Source organism: Lates calcarifer, linkage group LG11 (genome assembly GCF_001640805.2).
Source record: "Lates calcarifer isolate ASB-BC8 linkage group LG11, TLL_Latcal_v3, whole genome shotgun sequence".
Classification (NCBI taxonomy): Eukaryota; Metazoa; Chordata; class Actinopteri; family Centropomidae; genus Lates; species Lates calcarifer.
This window is the reverse complement of record NC_066843.1, coordinates 9,205,517-9,227,005: the sequence shown is the minus strand read 5'-3', so window position 1 is coordinate 9,227,005 and position 21,489 is coordinate 9,205,517. Positions and strand designations below refer to the sequence as shown.

The 21,489-nt window shown below is 41.2% G+C and overlaps 1 protein-coding gene and 2 long non-coding RNA genes across 3 annotated transcripts; 2 read left to right on the top strand and 1 right to left on the bottom strand.

The window, feature by feature from the left end:
* The first annotated feature begins 17 nt into the window (after positions 1–17).
* LOC108902697 (inward rectifier potassium channel 2) lies at positions 18–6,572 on the top strand. Its single transcript, XM_018704660.2, has 2 exons — positions 18–625; positions 3,046–6,572. Exon 2 carries the CDS (start codon positions 3,300–3,302, stop codon positions 4,614–4,616), a length of 1,317 nt encoding a protein of 438 aa, XP_018560176.1. The 5' UTR covers positions 18–625; positions 3,046–3,299; the 3' UTR covers positions 4,617–6,572.
* Positions 6,573–8,659: 2,087 nt separating this feature from the next.
* On the bottom strand, positions 8,660–21,204 carry LOC127143032 (uncharacterized). Its single transcript, XR_007814193.1, has 4 exons — positions 19,870–21,204; positions 12,131–12,295; positions 10,633–10,760; positions 8,660–9,772 (listed from the first exon to the last, which is right to left on the bottom strand). It is a non-coding gene; the product is annotated as an uncharacterized LOC127143032 (long non-coding RNA).
* Positions 16,117–20,485, top strand: LOC108902701 (uncharacterized). Its single transcript, XR_001964130.2, has 3 exons — positions 16,117–16,364; positions 17,840–17,976; positions 19,455–20,485. It is a non-coding gene; the product is annotated as an uncharacterized LOC108902701 (long non-coding RNA).
* Positions 21,205–21,489: the final 285 nt, after the last annotated feature.

Genomic DNA, 21,489 nt, shown 5'->3' with positions numbered 1-21,489 from the left:
TATCCTTTTTGTAGCTCTATACCGCCACCTCGTGTTCACTGAGTGCACTCAATATCACCTCAGCAGACGGTCCACAGAGTATGCCTGCTCCACAGGACCCAGTGTATCTGCTTGATTCTGGCAGAAATAGACAAACATTTAGTCTCGTGGCAAATAAATTACAATTATAGTTAATCAGGTTCAGAATTATGACTAATTTCATAAATCACAAGCAGTTTTGTATTGATTCTGAGGGTTTCGACTAGTTCAACCAGTTTAAACGTCAGTTTTTGCTGCTTCCCATTAAGAAAACGGGGGTTTGATTTACTTTTATTCCCAACAGATAATACAAAACCTCCATGTGGGCTCAGAGCCTCAAACAGGCGCTGCAGCTTCCCATTGGCCACTGCGCGCGACAGGGGGCGGGGAGAGGCGCACGTGTTTTTAAAGTCTGTCTTTGCAACGACAAATATCTTCTTCAGTGTTGCTGAAGAGGCTTATGGCAGAATTTACGGCGCCAGACGGGAAACTAAGAGAACGTAATAAAAAGAGCAGTGAGGATAAAAGAGAGGAGGTGTGCGTATCTGGCACATATGGGACTTATTACAACAAGAAAACGGCAGATTTGCGCTGCGAGGACCAACAGGTAGGTGCAATAAGCGGGGAATATTTATTTCTATTTATGGGAGTGATATGGCGTGGGAAATAGAGCCACGGTCTGCAATAACTGATGATTACTCAATGGAAAACGGAAAAAAACGAAAAACAAAAAACTGCATGATCTCTTGCCCTGTAATACAAACTTAAATTCAACTATGAAACCAGCGGTTTCCCGTTTCATAGTGTTTCTTTGCTCAACATATTTTTCTTATTAATTTCTTTATTATTATCATTATTATTATTATTATTATTATTTGGGGACAATGGAGACTGCAGAATGTAGGCAGGATGATCTGCACTGCCCTTGTCCTTGATTTGAACTAACTTTGTAACTCGTCATATCTGTGCACAAGCTGCATTTTGTAAGAGCCTAGCAGTGTAAAAATTCAAAATACAAAACAATGAAATGTATACCAATTGTGTTAAACTGCACAAAAATGTCAAAACTAATATAAAACAACAAATGTTGTGAAAGCTCAGAACAGAAAGACACCATCTGCTGAATGATTGGCCATAGTTATTGATTTGTGTAATAAAAAATAGAGCAGCTTTATGTAACCAGTTTCCATCTGCCTCAGCTGTTGGCACTAATTGAGAACACATGCAAAACAAACAATCACAGGTTGTGCAGCCTCTGGAAGCCTTGGTCTGTCACCATGTACCGACCTGCTGTAATAGGTGATGTGACATAGTGAGGAGATAAAAGCTTGGTGGGAAAGAACCCAATAAAGTGTGACAGAGTGGAGGAGAGAGGGCCAGCACCACAAAAGTTTTGATATGCATCAGAGGTCAGGTTTGAACTGTTGAGTGATCACTGCTTTGGATAAAAGTGTCTAAGTATTACAGAAATGCCCTCTCAACTGTCTTTTTGTTGGACATACAGTTGTCCTCTTGAGCTTTACTTCTTTTCAGTCATGTAGTGTGGACTTTATTCTTGCTGCTTGTTTCAGCCAAATACTCTGTTGAAGAAAAAGGTGATGAAAAGGTTCTAGAATGGCCCGAGGTAAATTGGATATCGTAATTGTAATAAGGAAGTTGAAACAGTTTATGTTTCCTCTGGCAAGTCTTTCTCACTAAGAATATGTTAATAATTTGTGAATGTTGCAGTTAAATAGTAATAAATGTAGTACTTAAGAGATAAATACAGCATTTTCAATATCATATAAAATCTTTGCCATCCATTAAACTAAATCCTTTGGCATGCTTTGAGCTGTGAATGAATGAAGGCCCCATATTCCCAATAGTGTGCGTGACAGGTTGCTATTTGTAGTTGACCCAGCAGTGACATCATCGGTTGTGAAAAGCAAAGATGATGCGGGGGGATTTAGGACCATGTCCTGCACATCTCATCCCACATGACTTTTGATCACTTGCAGAACAGACACAAAAATTAGGCGGTGGAATAAAATGACCCATGTTAACAAAACAAAAAACAAACAAACAAACAAAAAAAAAAAACTTTTCCTTTTCGGACACTAAATTAAAAAAACATGAGCTGTTAAGTTCATTCAGACTGCTGGACTTTATTTTACTTATTTATCCTTTTGTGTATTTTATTTCTCAGGCCTTCACACTTTGACAAAATAGTGGCAGTCAGATGGATATGGGGAGTTATTTTGGCACTAGCAGAGCATGTCTGAATGGCCATGGCCTGTTGTAGCCTGTGGTGTTGCATTTTAATGGACTTTTCTGGCCACACACATCAAGTCAATATGCTTTTCTAATTTAGCTGTCCTCTGTTACATATGATGCAAGGTTACTGTTCCTTTCTGAGAATGTCGCCAGTCCTCTCCAAAAAGCTGCAAGGTTAGTTTAATCTTTTTACATGGTGTAGTGGTGTTTACTGTAGTTGTGAATAAGTTTTCGCCACTCATATGCACATATTACTGTAACCGTGCACCTACATAGCATGAAATGTAACAATTGATAAGGCTGTAAATGCAACATGCCCTCACTTTATTTTATTCTATTCTCACTTATGTATAGAGCTTAGAGACGCATCGGCACAGAGCTGATACTTGTACTGTATCTTTGTTCCAGTGGCTCATAGCATTAAGCTGAACTTGATCTGTAATTTGACTCAGCTCCCCATGGACTGACCTGCCTAATTAATACTTACATTAAGCAGGGTAAACATCCTTTCCTACTTTGTCAGCTATTTGAGTGCTTGAATAATATGTTTTATCTATGACTGATAATGCACAAACAATGGATTCCCTGTGCTTTCTGACTACACCGCATACACTGTACATATTGTCTGTGTATGCAAGAATAGCGCTGTTAACTTTGAGTGTACAATCCATTATTTAGACAGCAGGTAACCACACACCCACATGTACTGATCTTTGCTCTGGTTCCTACCAATTACTTTAAAACTGTTTTTCTCTCTGTCTGTAATTTCCACAGCCCACTTCACTGATGAGGTCCAAACCAGCCGTCAGAGAGGAGTGACCCGCCCTCGCCAAAAGGTGCACACAGCACGGCTGCAGAAGCACAGGCCCAGCCTCCCCTGTTCCCCCCTGCAGGATCTACTCCTGTTGTTCACATTTTCTGCTTGAGTTTGTCCCTGGGATCATTCAAAACTGTTTCTCCAACGGTTCTACCAAAAACTTAAACTGTTTTCCAAAGCAGAATCGGCCCAGCCCTCCCAGGCGGAAGCGATGGGGAGTGTGCGAAGCCATCGCTACAGCATTGTGTCCTCTGAGGAAGATGGCATGAAGCTGGCCACCATTGCTGTCCCGAATGGCTATGGAAATGGCAATGTCAACAAGGTGCACACAGAGCACCAACATCAGAGCCGCTTTGTCAGGAAGGATGGTCACTGCAATGTGCAGTTTATCAATATGAGCGAGAAAGGCCAGCGGTACCTGGCAGATATCTTCACCACCTGTGTGGACATTCGCTGGCGCTGGATGCTGCTCATATTCTGCCTTTCTTTCCTGCTGTCGTGGCTGTTTTTCGGCTTTGTCTTCTGGGTAGTGGCCCTCTCTTATGGGGACTTAGAGAATGAGACTCAGATATGCGTTTCCAATGTGGACAGCTTCACTGCTGCTTTCTTGTTCTCAGTGGAGACCCAAACCACAATTGGCTATGGTTATCGCTATGTGACAGAGGAGTGCCCCATTGCTGTCTTCATGGTCGTCTTTCAGAGTATTTTGGGCTGCATCATAGATGCTTTCATCATTGGTGCTGTGATGGCAAAGATGGCCAAGCCCAAAAAGAGGAATGAAACCTTGGTGTTCAGCCACTATGCCACAGTGGCCATGAGGGACGGCAAACTGTGCCTGATGTGGCGCGTGGGGAACCTGAGGAAGAGTCACCTGGTGGAGGCCCACGTCAGAGCCCAGCTCCTTAAGTCACGCACCACCTCAGAGGGAGAGTTCATCCCTCTGGATCAGGTAGACATTGACGTAGGCTTTGATAGTGGCATCGACAGAATCTTCCTGGTGTCCCCGATTACCATCGTGCATGAGATTGATGAGGACAGTCCATTCTATGAGATGAGTAAACAGGAGCTGGAGACGTCAGAGTTCGAGATTGTAGTGATCCTGGAGGGCATGGTCGAGGCCACAGCCATGACCACTCAGTGTCGGAGCTCATACGTGGCCAGCGAAATCCTGTGGGGCCACCGCTTTGAGCCGGTGCTCTTCGAAGAAAAGAACTACTACAAAGTGGACTATTCTCGCTTTGACAACACCTACGAGGTGCCCAGCACGCCCCACTGTAGTGCAAGGGAACTAGCTGAGAAGAAGTCCAACGCCTCCAGCTTGAGGAACTCCTTTTGTTATGAGAACGAGGTGGCTCTGGAAAAAGTAGAGATGGAGGAGGAGTTTGTGGAGGACGACAACAGGCAGATGTGCGGCATTGAGGTTGGTGCACTTGAAGATGCGAACACAGATTTGGTGTCAGACTCTGAATGCAATCTGGACTCTCTGCCTTTGGAATCAACACCTTTGACAGCAGAATCAGAAATATGACTGCAGGGATAAAGAAGGATTAAACAGTACCACAGGGTATGATCAAGTTTGCTTGAACTTTGGTCCCAATTGCTGTTGTCGATAATGCATGACAGTTTGTGAAAGACTGTGATTTGAGTATGAAATTCTCTATACAGAAGCTCACACACAAGACACAGAGGAACTACAAACATGTTCTGTTGTTTTTGGTAAAAGTGGTGGTAACTTAACAGGTTGCATGAAGCTAAAATGGGTTAGATGCCTTCACTTATACATCGTGCAGTCTGTTTCTGTGTGTACTGTCCTTATTAAGCTAAACATTTTAGTAGAATAGCCAATTGGGTTGATTACATTTGTTAATTTATTCAAGTGCACATTTTGAATTGAACATCCTGCGTGTAATAGGTCTTCCTAAACTTCACATGAGGTTTTGACTGGCTAAAATAATTTAATATATTTAATTTCAATTGAAAACATTTGATCAAACCAGAAGTTTTTAGACTTGATTTTAAATGCCAACCTAAATGTATGCATTTTTAAATCATTTTAAGTTCAACAATCTTGTTTTAAAGGCTACCAACATTGTTTTGACAAGTTAAACCACCTGCTTAAAAAGGTCATGGTTTGTTAATGAGCTGGTCTCTTAGCAAAGTGTATGTCCAGTCTTCTTCAGTGTGGTGGTCTTGGTGTGTTCTCATGGTGTAAGGCAAGGGAAGAGATATTTTGCACAGATTACGAGCACAAGTACACTATGCTCCTCAACCTATCATCTTGTCTAAGTGTAGCATCTTTTGCAACGTGTGCCTTAAACAAAAAGTCTCAGTCCCGGCGGAGGCACTCAGGAGGTTTGGCTTCGACTGAGCACACACTGCATTAGATGTCACAGGCAGAAGCATTCAAGAGGCGATTCACTGTGCAGTTTACTGCCACTTCTAACAGGTCTTTCATGTCCTAATGTGCAATACAGTTCAGTGGTAGAATGCGACAGGAAGCTCAAGCCTGAGCCGAGGTTATGAATGTTGACGATAAGTGCTGCTAAGTTACATATTGTATGTTTAGAGAGAAATCTAGGAGCCAAAATGTATTATTTGTCTTTAAAGTATCCATTTTTGAAGATTGCAGATGCAGCCTATAATGTTATTTTTAGATGTAGACGAGCATGATTCTGTCAGTGTGTTTTCCAAAGCTTTAGTGCAATTTTCTCCCTCAACCAGACCCCCCCCCCCACCCTCCACACACACACACACCACCCCCCACCCCCTCCCAGTAACAACAGAAACTGTTCTATTACACAAAGCCAAATGTGTACATATATATATAAGAGACAACCGACAACCGACAACCTGATTTGAAACATGAACTTTTCCTCATCTAACAGTGACAGGCTGTTGAAACAACGATTTGTTTGAGTGGAATTTTGACGTAGTCTCTTCTTTATATTAACATCAGTGTTCTTGGCATCGTGCAGAATTTGGACACATCTTAGTTTAACCCTCTCACTTCACCATTGCGGGTCTTGTGAAGTTATATTGTCATTTCTGAGTGGACCCTTGCTTTGTCTTATTGAAGATCAGGTCAGCTGGTTTATATTTCAGTTACAATCACAAATCCTGAATGGAGGTAGCACACTTGACTTCAGTCTTACACAAGATTGAGCTTTGATGTTTATTTTTTTAAACTATTACTCTAGGTGTTATTGTGACACATTCATGCTTGGATAATGCCAGTGGAAGCCAGCGTACAGTACTGCTTCTCTGGTAAGGAAATCTATTAAAACACTTTATCTGTTCTCACATTGACACTTCTCCTGTCTTAGGTCTTTATTTTTCTACCAGGGTCATCCCACCTTCCTGCACAAACTAGAGACTGTACAGATTTTTTATCTTTTGTAAATTATCATGCAAGTACTGTATATTGATATTGCAGTTGTTGAAAACTGTTTATGTTCTTTTTTCAATAAAAACTTGAACAAAATCATTATCAAGTCAATGCATTGATTGTAAGTAACAAATGTGATTCAACAGATGATGCTGTGCCATGTGTGACTTTTGAACTGATTAACAATTAGCACCCATCATTCTGTGTTTATGTGAGCCAAGTGATGCATCTGTGGTCTACGGAGGTAGAATTTTCCAAGGATTTGCATTTTGACCCAAAATGTGTGACATCTGGAGCTGGTGAGCAGAGGCCCGCTCGACTGTTTTAGCTGCGGACACACATGCTGCTCCTCTAATTTGGAGCTGTGGCCCAAATTCCAGGCTGCTAGCTGTCAGAGCTCGCACCATCATTTACTTTAATTCACCAAACTGACTCACTCCAGTTCTGTGAAAGTCCTCAGAGACCCCATGCTATATCAGTCGGCTCCGCTGGAAGTCATTTTCAATGACAGCAATGGAAAGAACGCCTCATTCTATTTTCCCAATCTCTTTCGGTAAACTGTGGAAAATAAGTGTATTCTGCACCATGGAGTGTCTTGATGAACTGGTGTAAATGTGTAGAATTAGCTGGAATATAACACTGTAGCCTTATATCTCTTAAAGCCACAAAGTTTGAATGAACACAAGTAAAACATCAATAAGAATACCTCTCAATTCTCCTCTAATCATCTGTTTTATCCAAATTTCCTCACTTCTTTCAGAGATTTCCAATAGGAGTGATATGTTTGTTGATGGTGATCTGTCTACAAAAGCACATGGACGCACAGATTACATAACAAACCAATATGAGAGAGAATGCAGCCAGCATTGTGCGATCACCCACCCGGTGCCTCTAATCCAGCATAAATATGCATAAAACTCTATTAAGCAATATGTGTGATCAATATGGTTGTATCACATATGAGCCTGTGTTTGCAGTATGACACATCTGTCAGCAAATTTTGTTAGTTTCCATCCACAGCTGCATTCTGCCAGCATGAGACGTAGTTGGGGGGGGGGGTATATTGATCAGACACGTCCGCAGGGAGGCAGTGAGCCGATTTGATTTGGTTCTACATAGGAAGTGGGTGCTGCTTCAGGGCTTTTTCCACATTTGCCAATGAAACCGCCACAAAGCACTGGATTGGGGTGAAAATAGGGTCTATGTCTTTTCCATTTATAAAAGAAATTTAAATTAATTCTCACTATGGTTGTCTCTCACCGTGTTAATTTCAAAAAGCTGATTAATTTAGTTTTTGTTTTGAGACAGCTTCTGCATCTACAAGCATTTGGATAATTTAGTTATAGTTCATTTAGTTTAGTGTAATTAAATCCTCTTGATTCCAGCAGTATCACACCAAAAGTCCTGCAACCTCTGTGATGACATTTAACCAAGAGGGATGGTGGCTGTTCTGTCTGTATGCTGGATGCACTGTTTGAAAGAAATTGACAGCCAGCGTTGGCCAGGGAGCTCTTGTCAATGTTGATGATGTCGTCTCTCTGGCAAATTCCCCTCAACTGGCTTATCAACAAGCCTGACCTTCAGATGGGTGAATTCAGATCACATGGGTGAATATAAACATAAACAGTTCACTGGCACAAAATGACACATAGTAGCTGATTTATCTGTTAAATGTTAAATAAGGTAACAGTTTTCAGACATGTATACACATATAGGCGATCGGACATATTCCATGCTCCAGACCTTAACATGAACTGATAAAAAGTCTAAGGGTAGCAGAACATTTGTCCTTCCTCTTACCCCTTGTAAAAGCTCAGAAACAGCCCTGGTTTATCTCAGAGACTGAAAGTTTAAACACATAATTTTAGACAGTGTTAAAATTGCAGGGATATTTATCACTTGGGAGGAAGTGTGTGCAGTCTCTCCTGAACATATTTAGAAAGGGTATTATATCAGAAAAATGATCAGACTCTGGTCTTATATGGGGCACATCCACAACCTCTCACTTTATAAATAGCTGTAACTGTATGTGTTCGGCCTAAATTCATGTCTTGCATGTGCTGCTGAGGTCATTAGGCGTCACTGTAAATCTGTTTTTATGAAGAAAGTTTACACAAGCATGAGTGATGACATGACTCCCTATCTCATTTCACTGAGATGGCCTGTTGCAACACATGAGTTCGTCGCAGGCAAGTCTGCACCAACTGTTACTCACTCATTTAAATCTCCTCTCCTGCAGGTGCATGTTTGGCATGCATGTGCCTACTGCAACAGATCAGAAGATCCATGCGGTCAGAAAACAACATGTGTCAGGGAGCAATTCTCAGGCATTTAGGTCATAGGATATCAAGTAGAAGTAAGTCAAAGGCAGCTGGGATTGTTATGCAGTCTTGAATACGTAATACGTGTGATTTGTCCTCTGCAGATTTTGGGAAAACATCAGGAAATTGTTAAGTGGTTACAATGCTCTATCTGCAGTGCCAAACATAAAAAGAGGTTAGCAAACCTCAGCGCACCACTGAACTGAGGCACACGCAGGTTTCACACAGCCATCTGACAGATGTGACGTCTGTGTTACGATCAGCTACTCCATTCCTCTGCTACTTCCGAGAAAGCAGAGCAATAATCTTGACAGTAAAATAAAGCTGCAGTAGCAGTGACGTTCACGAATTGTGACCCCTCAGTCAGAATGACTTATTGCCTCGACACTTCTGGAAGTGGGACAGAACCTGCAGACAGCAGACTTTTCTCTGAGGAATGAAAGCCAATACGAGACGGATGTGCTCGGTGGTGGCTTTGACCTTGCCTCTGACAAGCAAATAAGTCACACAACATGTTCTTCTCGTAGCGAGGTCATAATTAACAGCCTGCTGAAGCCTGGGATCTAATACAGTAAGGTCACTCTGGCTGGGAATGCCGCAGTATTTTAGGAATCAGAATATTACTATTAATTTCCGCATTGTCATCTGCAGCCTGATTTAAAGCCTTGCACCACAACTGACATAGAATTTAAAAAAATAAAAAATCAAAAATCACCACAGCACATCTTCCTAGAATGCAGTGGGATTAAATTAGGTAATTATATAATTCTGATGACAATTGCATAAGGACTTCAGCAGGTTTGGCAGTGCAGCAGAGACCTGCTGTCTCATGCAGCCAGCCAGTCAATGATGGGCAGCCAGGCTGACTGATGACGACTCGTGACACAGGGGTAATAAACATACTGATGCTCACCTGTCTTCTTCAAACTGCAGCTTAAAGGGTGATCATGTTGCCATCCATCTTGCGTGACACCGCTGCTGCAGAAATGCAGAAACTCAATTAGCAAAGAAATGCAACCTGAAGACATCAATTTTGTGCCAACATGCTTCAAAAAGTGATAGTGGATGCGAGCACACACAGGTGAAGTAAAGAGTAGTTCAGGTGCTCATAATATATCCCATACACAGTTCTGAAGTTTTTGTGAATAAAAAGGGTAGGTGTTAAATGTAAAAGTCATTAAAAGAAGCTTGGAAAATATCCAACTACTTTTCCATTGTAATCCTACAATCAATATATTCAGCACATGTAAATTAGCCAATGCAGCCTGATTTGAGTGACTGAGATGTTAGAATACACTCAAGGTTGTAATGCAGGACACACAGTTTTGCTGGACCCATAAGGGTTTACAGTTAACATTAAACAGCACTGCAGTGCCAGATCACAGATAAATGTCTTTCATCAAACAGCCAACAGCTGACACACTTGCCAGAACCTTCTGCTGCTGTGTGTGTGTGTGTGTGTGTGTGTGTGTGTGTGTGTGTGTGTGAAGGGGATTCCTGGCTAGTGACAGTGAAACCCCTGTAGAAATTAGTCTCCTCTCACTGTAAGGCGATCTTCCAGTTCTTTTTAGAATCATCGAAGGTTTATGGATTTTAATTCTTAATTCTTCAGTCTTTAATAATTTTATTAGTTATTGTTAAATACTTTCATATTTCTAACACAATAACATCTACAAGTAACATCAATATTTTATCCCATAACTGACTGACTGCAGTTTTAGCCTCTTTATAAACTCTGTTATCTCTCTCTTGTCCCATTTTGCTCTGCTTGCATCTTCACATTTTTGAACTATGTTACCCTTACACATGCGCACAAACACACTCACGCACTGACACACCTGCTGACACCCATTTTGGCTCCATCTTTGACAGCTGAGTGTCCCATGACACTCAGGGGAGGAACAGGAGAATCCAGCAGGTACAATATGTTGGACGAGATTCAGCCTTTTTCCATTCCCCGAGCCTGCTGAAAGATAATATGTATATTTATTCCACGGTGGGTGTGTCCGGTCACACAAGCAACAGTGAAAAGGCATTTGGCACCCTGCAGCTTACACGCAAATGTGTTTTTGTCCATCAGTGCGCTCTAAGTTTATTGCTTGCTTTTACTGTTCTTCTTTTGCTTTTCCTTCTCATGCAAATATATCTACATTTGTGTTATTGTCTAAGATGCATATTGGCACTGGGGCAAAATACATGCACGTCTTGCCATCACGTTGCTGCATCTCTGTCAATAAGTGGTTGTGTATTCATACTGCTGACCTTTATCTCTCTGGCTTGCGATCCTCTAACCTTGACAAACACATCCAGAGCCAGGAAACAAAAGCGATACCTACTTCATGCTCATTGTTGGCTCTTGACCAGTAGCACCTCGTACTGAGAGGATTTGGCTCTGCGTGGTGTTACACTTTGTTGCCTATAATGGAGGTGCATCAAGCGGGTGAGCCACAACACTGAACACAAAGCCTCCCTGACCTCCATTTATGATGCCAGGCTTCATCATAACAAGCCCCTGCTGGCAATGTGGACTTACCTGCAAAAAACAGTCAAAACTCATTACTCTTGCTGAGCTGAAAGGAACGTATCACATCAGCAACACACTACGACTATGGAGGACCTCTGTCTGACTCTCTCTTCCTAAACTTCTCTGAGATTTCTTGTTTCATGCTTGTTCTGTCTGTGATTATCCTGCAGCGGCCTTTGCCAAGCCTCCCCTCAAAATAACAAACTCTTAAACTCAGTGAAGCTTGGAAGTAACAATGAAATAAAATAAGAATATAAAAAAGTCTTTGGGTGATTTCAAGGATGGAGAATTTAAAGGACAGGGGATACTTGAGAGGGGCTTGTTTATGAGGACAGCTGAGGAGAGATAGATACCTCTGAACTGTGTCCAGCCCTTCAGTGATAAAGGTTACCACCAAAGTGGTCTTGCCAGCCAGCCACTATGTTCATACACTGAATACCAGTGACTGCTGGCTGCCACAGACAGTGTATTGCTTATCTACATGTCAGCCAAACAGTGCTGGCTGTAACATAATGTAATATGTTCACATTTTCCACAAAGATTTCTACTTTTAAAAGTTTATATATTCACATGAAGACTTAAGTATGCATACTCTTTTCTAGGAACACTGTGCTCCACATTCATATACATGGGGGTTTAGACACTGTAGTGATCATTATCATGTGAGAGGAGATATACTCATTCACTTTCTCCTACCCACATATTCCAAGCCCTCCGTGGGGATTCACTTTGACCACGCGCCTGTTTCCGTACCCTGCTCTACGGCTGGCTCTGAGCTCAGAGAGCCAAACTTCTCACTCGATGTTGTAAACCTGTTTTTGTGAATGGAGCTGACATCTTTCCATTGAACGCGTCGTACATCGGCCCCCTCAGGACGAGACAGCTTCCACACACAGAAGAGCCAAGAAAGGCCTACAGCCAGGGTTACTATAACGACATCTGGGCAACCAGCAACGTCAGCTCCAGTATGGATCCCTCTGGAGGACAGACAGAAACAGAGAGACAGAGAAAAAGAAACTTGGAATCAAACTCTTGTTGTTAATTCAGGGTCTAAAGATAGATGAGGATGATGACAGTATGACATGTTTGATTATTTTTGGGGTTCATATTGACAAGCATTTGGGAAATGCATAGCCTTCATGACAAAATCTTTGCTCCTTGATGTATCTCTGTCACTCTTTTTAACTGCAATTGGGCTAACTTATTTTCATCTGCAGGATCAAAGTTAAATTAAGGGTTACCTCAGCTTTGTTTCTAAGAGAAAGCCAAAAAGCCTGTGTTAGAAATTCGAGGCTCTAAGTTTGTACATTTGGACATTTAGCAGGGAGGAGCATCTAACAAAAAACACCACTGAATTCAATTTTGAGAAGCGTAGGATCAAGTGTTTGGAACTTAACCTATACTGGGGACTATGAATCTGTATATCTGATATCTCTAGCTACTTCCATTTTGACCTTTCAATTTTTGACCATTCTACTGGTGAGGCCATGCTTTGGTTAAGACAAATATCTCACACATTCATGATCCCCAGAGGATGATGACTTTTCTTCTAGTGCCACCATGAGGTTGGCATTTTGGGGTTTTAATTGAACAACGTTGGCAACTGTTGGATGTATTGCCATATTTTCTTCATGGTCTCAAATGGATGAGTTGTTATAGCTTATCTTCTGACATTTCATCTAGCACCATCATTTTTTCAAAATTTATTTTTTCCAACACTTCAACTGGTCAACCAAATATCTGCAAAATGTGGCGTTCCTATCAGCCTCAGCTGTTCTTTGTTTTTTTGTGCTAATTAGCAAATATTAGTATGCTCACACTCACAACTAAGATGGCCTACATGTACATTTGACAATTTTTGTTTTTGTTAAACATATGTGTTACTGGTAGACAGTAAAACTGACATCACAATTCATTCCTTACTAGATCTTCATCAGAGGTCTTTTTAGTCAGGTTTGTGAATGTGCTTGCTTTACACATATACCCATTCCTCATTATCAAATGCTTGTTACTAATTTATCAACATGTTTCCCCATAGGGATCAATGTGTATTGTTACCACAGAGAAAATGTCACCCTGAGCACCTGGTTTGTGTGGTTGGATGCATCTGGGAAGTTGCATTTGCAATTTAGATTGACCCAGACGTCTGTTGAAATCAGGTAGGAATGGTGTCAGAGATATAGATCCCTGTCCAGGGCCAGGATAGCCATCTCATACTGTACCTGTTAATCATGGGAGAGAGAGAGCAGGAGTTGCAGCAACACACACTCTCAAAAAATCAGGGCACAAGGCAAAGTGAATGTGATCATCCTCCTCCCCACTTTAGATTTAATTCACACAGAACAAGATTAGAGGATCCAATCAGTGGTGACATTGAGCCTGGCACCCAGCGGAATGGGACACCAGGGAAGCCTAATCATCCCCACTGCTCTGCTCTGCTGCAGCAAGCCAATCAAATCCCCTCCAGATGAAGCAGATGGTCGATATCATCTTCTCCCTTTTCTAGGTGAGATTATCTCCTTGGCTTCAGACGCCACGGGTGGATGTTTACTGCGACAGTGGCCTTTCTGACATCCGGTTGTGGGGAAGCTGAATTTTGCATGGTGTCAAGCTACCTGAGACCCAAATTTACACACAAGGGACAGGGTCCAAGATTTCAAAACCACATAAATGGGAGGCGGACAAAGCTGGAGAATTTTCATTTTAAAATGAAACATCATGAATTGAAAAAGTGCAACTTTTCCTTATGTTGAGAAAGCACCTTTTTTCCTATCACTATCAAATGCCATTTTTTACTGTTAATAAGCAAACAGCTACTCCATTCTAAAAATAACAAGTGATTTCTTCATTCTGCTCAGAATGCAATTTCTCCTAACAAGAAGATTATTCCTTGCGTCACAACACAATTTTCTCCCCTGTCCTGAGATTACAGAGGTGGCTTATGCTTGGTTTAAGCAGGTCTGCCATAAGGAAAACAATGCAGCAGAAGCTCTGCAGGAGATGACATGTGACTCCTGATTAGTAACTCCTTAGGGGGAGGAGAGGGAGAGAGAGAGAGAGAGAGAGAGAGAGAGAGAGAGAGAAAGGAAGACCTGGCCAAAGTTGACGTGATGGGCAATTTTCTAGTGATTAAAATCAAACACAGAGGTTTATGTCACACATTATTATTATCAGCCTTATCAGCTTAAAGGTAATCAGATTTCTGCAATACACAACTAAAGTACTGCCTTAAAATACCAGCTATTGTAAAACAAGTGCAATATACAACACCAACACATGTTTGTGCACTTCTGGAACAATAAACACAGCACAAACACAATATCTCTCCTGGCATGATGCCAAAGACAGAACCGTGTCTCCACTGTGGTCTAATTAATCTGATGTACAAGAACCACAAGTGTAATGGAAGCCATTGCTACTCTAGGAGAGCGCTGAAAACAGGGCAAGTTTTCCATGTCCACTGAGATGAACAGGTAACAGGAGAAGAGTGGCGCGCCACTTAAGAACGTCGCCATACCAGAGAGAGGGCTCAGCGTTACACCTGAGGGCTCAGGTAATCAATGATGTGTTCTGATCTTTTGACTTTCCTCATCACTTACAACACCGGATGAAGAGCACGAGGACCTGCCGATTAAAAGTCAATTGCTGCTGGTATCAAGGCAGGAAGAATTACACAAGTGACAGTGAAATAAAGGAATTCTAGCCAGAGTGTTTTTTTTTGTTTGTTTTTTGTTTTTTGTTAAAACCATGCTTTTGCCATGCTGTGGCTTGTGCATGTGCATGTGATGCCATGCACTGTTTTGCCAACTTGAAAGATTACTTTGAAAATGAGGCACTGCACATACGACATCACCCATTTCCCAGAAGCCAGGATTATTTGTGTCATTTAAATATTGGCAGACATGGAAATAATCTGGACAAAAGTCAAACGCCTTGCCAAGTCTATTTCAGGAACAATACATCATCCCATTCATGTGGGACGATTACTTTCCATCGCTAATTAAAAAAAAGAAGAAGAAGTGAATGGGGCAAGTTGGTGGATATGGACACTAATCATTCTTTAGTGGATCTTGTAAGGCCTCGGGAGCAGGACTGGCTGGCTGGCTCTGTTCCTGCAAGTGAATCATATGATTGGAAAGAAAGACCTTCCACTTTTCCAGCGTGGAACTTAATCCTCAATGCACTGTAACACCTGCATCCATCACTGTGACACTCAATAGTCTGCCTCAGACACACTTACACATACTTTTTTTGTCTCTACTGTTGATGTCTGTATTTCACTTAAAAGGTGTAAACCAGAAACTTTCTTCCATCTACACATCTTGTCATTGAATAAAAGAAGCTGATCATCTGAGCTGACTGATGCTTCTTCAGCATCTCTTGCTACAGTATGATGCAAAGGTATGGCAACAGTGGCTGTATAATAATATCTTGAGAGGAACAGAGTGATATAGTTTCATGATCAGATCAGGCTTCATCACTCAGAACACTCAGAAGAGGTTTATATATAAAAGTAAGTCTCAGTGGTCTGGTTCTTTTTTAGTCCTGGTTGTTTTGCATTTACAGGCACAGACTTGCAGCGAGGCAGCCTTGATGAGAAGCATCTCTCTACACTCACTGTCACTGGGGACGAGGATGTTTCCATTAGACCAGCTGGGCTCTAAACGCATCGGCTCTCCTTCATGAAAACAGCCCTGAGTTGAAGGGTGGGTTCACTGCTCTTTTACTCCTCCTCTCCTCTGCTGCCAGCTTCACTCCCCACCATGAGAAACCAGGGGCCATGTGATGGCAACAAAGAAAACACTCTTTGCTGACCTCACTCCAGTGTCAACAGTAACAGGTGCACAGAGGCTGGAGAAATACTCTTTAGACTTAATGTAATCTATCCTGAGAAAGGATCATTTAATTTGAATATGAAATTTGCCAATTGCGGGAAATGACAGCAGGACCCATTACAGTATTCTGTGGCTGAAATTTTAGCACCTGGCCTCAGAGAGAGATTTGACTTGTTGTTTAGTTCAGGTCAAAGGTCTTCAGTCACTGCTGGTGAGTTGAGTTCGTTTCTTTCTTTAGCTAGCTGTCGCATCATTGCTCAAAGGCACTTGGTTAAGTGAAAGCATCACCAACTCTATTCAGTGCTGATTTACAGTCTTCAGTTGAGTTCAGTCTGTTGCTAATCCATGCTGTTACAGTAAAGTGTACAAAAACTAGCCTATTCTATCAGTGCACTCACAGCATTATCGATTATAATTGTTTCTGTGGCTTTCACATTTTTTTATTATAAGGTTTTAATAAGGACATAATGTAGTGTTTCATGGCTGAGATGTAAAGTGGTCAAGGTCGAGTCAATGTCAAGCTGGTTTCACTAACTAACTAAGTGGAGCCCCACTGCTGATTTGTTAAGTGATAATGATGATTCAGTATACTCTGTTCACTTTGAAGATTTTTTTCCTGTATACACTGAACAACTACAGTCACATTCACTGGCACAACTGGAACCTCTGGGTCTTTTCTAGACAGAAAGCCACATTCAAAATCCCACTGACATTCGTAACTGAGCTAATAACTAGCCTTTTCTCAACAGCTCCAGCGTAAGTGGTGTGCAGTGTCTCTGCTCATTTGCCTCGGCTGTCTACCACAACATAACTGGTAGATCGATAGATGCTTGTCAGTAATGCTGGAGGTCATCAGTGACAACACGGAAACACATTTATGTAATCAGGCAAATGGGAGACGTCAGGTCAAAAAAAAAAAAAAAAAAAAAAAAAATCCCTCTTTCCTTCTTTAGGTCTGAAAACGAAACTGTGGGTTTAAAATAGGTGTGAGTCAAATACAAGCATGCATACAATTTTTTTTTAACTTGACTTGAGTAAAATTTCATCATAATTTCATTTGACTAGATTTGGAAAGATCTGCCTTCAACTGTGGTTTTACAGGAGAGGGTGCCTTGCCTTGCTGCAGCTGTTCTACCCGTTGACATCGGCCCACAGCACTTATTCTCCAGCAGTGAATGCAGAGATATTACATTTCACCTTCTTTGGCTGTCCTGGGTTTTAAAATAGTCCAAATGTTCCGAATCATGCAGTAAACAACACACGCCCTCCTTGTTTAGCCTGCAGCATCTTGTGAATGCTGAAACTATAATTATTCCTAGAAGCAATCCTACTGGCTATTACCGACAATTATGATCTCTATTAATGTTTCATACTGTATATGGTGGCTATTTTCCCAATGAGGAGTGAGCACATGATCACTTGACTAAATATAAGGTAAACTGGGTTTTAAATGCAAAATGCCTCACTCACCTATTTTGGCAGTGCATTCATTTTTGCTGAAGTTGTAAACTGTTACAATTATACCAGACATAGCTGAAATATGACCCTGTCCACTGCAGGAGCTGCATCTGTGTCAAGACAGAGTAACAGGAATGTCTCTAGCCTTTGCCAGTTTGATTAAATATGCTGTCAATTGTGTTTTATGAGGAGTACTAATCACAAATATTTGCTTTAATATCGTGACAGATTATGCTGTGGGGAAGACAGATCTCTTCTCAGGCTTCTCTTTGGCATTGTGATCTATGATGGATGCTTGCCATTGCTGCTCCAGGATTTTATTGCGACATGCTTTAATCCAGGGCTCAACTATCAAATCTGTCCAGGTATCACCTTCAATGCAAGAGGAATGAACTTCTACAAAGGGATTGTTTCAGCACAGAGTTAAGCTGCTGTATTGGATTGTAAGAGTGTAATACTAGGGAGCTGCATTTCCAGTGAGCTCAGAATACTTTGAACTCTGTTCACAACGGACAGAGTTGTCTTCTCATACGGCCAAGGTAAAGAAATCTCTCTTAAGCAGGTGCCAGTCATGATCCAGGGTGCCCTTTCATAAGTCTCTATTCAATGCTTAATCCAGCTTTGGCCTTACACTTGAGATCCAGCCCTGTAAACTTGTATCTGATGCCTTGGAAGAGCTGTATCATATCTGTAATCCTCATTGCCAACTGGGTTAAGAAGTCTGAGACGCTGAAATAAAATACAGCAGCAGACATTCCCAAGCCACTGGTCCTTTCTATTCCCAAAGATCTCACCAAAATATAATTATGTAATTGCCTCACCCTGTATGAGTCCCTCTGAGACATTTTCTTTTCTGCAGATTTATTCACGGACTAGCATCTGCTTTGTCACTCCAGTCTTTGAATCCACAGAGCACAGAACTCCCCTCAAGGCTTTTGATAGAAGGGAGGAAGTTTACATCTGACATTGCAGAAATACACTTCAGGTTACACAAGCATTAATACTATAGCACTAGCATTACATTAAAACTGGAGTGCGGAACTTTTACATATAAATGAACGTGAACATTCAAGCCCTTGCTAACGGAGTTTGTACATCAAGCCTATCAGTGCCAGGTAAATCTCTCTGTATTTTGCAGCATAGCAGAGCTTTAAATATGGCCAGTGGTCACATGGTCTTTTTTGCTTAGGAAGGTTAAGAGAGAGACATTATTTTTGTCTAGATCCCCCTCCCCAAAATAAATAAATAAATAAATAAATAAATAAATAAATAAATAAATAAATAAATAAATAAAATAAAATAAAATAAAAAAACTTTTGCCAGTTGCATGGTAATGAAATGTGAAGCACACTGAATTTTACTCATAATCAGTACTTTTAGTGGTAACTGTTGAGCAACTAAAGCTAAAGGCAAACAAATTTTAGGGTGTATTTGACAAAGTAAGCTAAAGTTTATGGCAAAGTGCATTAAATATTAAATCCTTTTCTCATTTGCAGAAATTAGAGGATGGCTGCTAAATGACAGTGTGCTCTGAGCAGGGTGCTGACATAACATTTTCTCTTGTGTTGGTTATACAATATGCTCAGTACATGTTTCCGTGTATGTGTAGAGATCAGATACCCTCTTAACTTTGACTAAGGCCACTCAACCAATCTTGTCTGTCAGAGTCCATGTCAACACTCCCTGTCCCTCCCTTCCAACCCTCTAAGTCTTGGACTCACTGTGCAATAGGAGCCCATCTTCAGTATAACATGTTGCATAAGGTTGTGCAGCGTCAGCCCACACCCTAGGAAGATCTGGTTCCATAAAGACTATTTTACCCCATTCTAACTTTCCATTACAGGTCACCCCGTGTCATGCCTGCAGAAGACAAACTTATACAACGTCATCTGCTGCTTGTACATCTGCCATCTAAGGGCACGTAACGGCCACGTTTTCCTTGGAAAGGCATCAAGACACAGAAGGGGCAGGGGGATACAGATTTACGCAGGGCTGATGAGGGATGATGTCCGGAGTTCACCCACCATTCCCAGTTGTCCATTTAAAAATCACAATGCATAATTATTATAATTGGCACAACACAGCCATCAGCAGGATGATTGTATGGAACATTGTGTGTGTGGTGCTCTAATGAGTTGGTGGTGGTGTACTAAACACTGCCACTGGATTTCCATCTCCAGGACGTAGGCAGGTCAGGGGATCGTGGGATCTGGCATAAGATTAAGGAAATAATTCTAAAATGGAGTGCACATACTTACCATGTCTTCTCTGGCACTCCTCTGTCCATCTGCAGAGTCCCTTGGGGCAACAGCAGAGTTCCCAAAACTTTACTTCACTGGGCAAAAATAGGCACGAATTTAATCACTATTACTAGTTTGTTGGACGAGACCTGTCAGACAAAAAAAAAGAAACAAAAAACAGTAAAGGCTGAACAGACCGGAAGAAACAGCACAGATCCAAGAATCTGCTTGACTAGCTACTTGGTGATTAATAAATCATGAAAGCTGCGGAAATAGATATCATCTCTCCGTCTCTTATGCAGCTGTTTAAGGCTGGAAAAAGGCTGGAAACAGCTGACCTGCTGGTATTGGGACAAATGACTTTTCAATCAATATTCACACCCCCTACACTGAATTTGAACATAAATACAATGTCCTGAGATTAAGTGGAGAGATCCTCCATGGTAATGAAAGCCATCAGTAATGATTCTTAACTAACAGCAAATAATCTTTAGAAGGAAAATAGCATGCACAATGCATACAGACATTTCTTTTCTATGCTATGGACTAAATATATCTAATAATGATATAATCTAATTGTTAGCAAAAATGTCTGTAATGTATGAAAATTAAAAGTCCTTATAATGCAGAAAAATGGCCTCCTTGAGTCGTGTACTCGGTTTTATGATTGGATTATGATTACTGATGCATTAATATGTAAATGAGTAGCTAAATCTGTAATGGTACATCATATTTTGCAAGCTTATCTTTTGCTTTGTATGTGAAATCTATAATGCAAAGTAACTAAACTTAAATAATTGTGGTGGAGTTAAAAAAAAAAAAAACACATTTCCTGTTGAAATGCAGTAGAGTGGAGAAAGCATCAAACAGAAATAATCAAGTATCAGTGTGTCAGGACTGTGCCTGAATAAATGAACTTGCTTACATTTCCACCACTTTTCTTAAGTGTTGTCCAACATTCATGGCATTCATTCTATACACAACAAGCAGGATTGTGTGACCATTCACTTCCACTGCCACCCCACTGAGTTCCTCAAATGCCCATTTACAGTTCGGAGAGGCAGTGATTCACTTCTGCATCACAGTCCACATTGAACTGAGCTGGGACAGTAATTCAACTGGATGCTGGCTATTTTCTCCTCACACGACCATCTTTTGAGCTCCATTATGTAAGTTCTCATCAAAGGCCTTCTTTCCTAAAAAGAGTGTTTTTAGTTTGGCTCGCGAATCACTCTTCCTGCACAGCACTGGATCACTGCCTGCAGTCTACTGGCATTGAGTTTTCTCATCCCGGCATGAAGTCATCGGTCTTTGATGGACACACTCAGAGTGGAGTAGCAGTCTGCTCAAAGTGAGCTTTTGTTAACCTCTGTTGTTAATGTTCACAGCAAAAAAAGCACTCACAAAGAGGCATCAAAATGAGATTCTTCTCTCTATTCATCACACAACCAGAACCATCACGACTTGCCAAGAGGTGTGCATTCACTTCTGTGTACTTACATAAGAGTATTTACACAAATAAAAACTGTAATATTTCTAGACAACAACCATACTGCACGCATTAATTGTAATAATTAGATCTGAAAATAACCTGCGCTGGAAACTGTGAGGCCTTTACCCCTGTGGCTCCTAATATGC

Coding starts and splice junctions, on each gene's coding strand:
- LOC108902697 (XM_018704660.2), top strand. CDS start 3,300: ATGGGGAGTGTGCGAAGCCATCGCTACAGCATTGTGTCCTCTGAGGAA.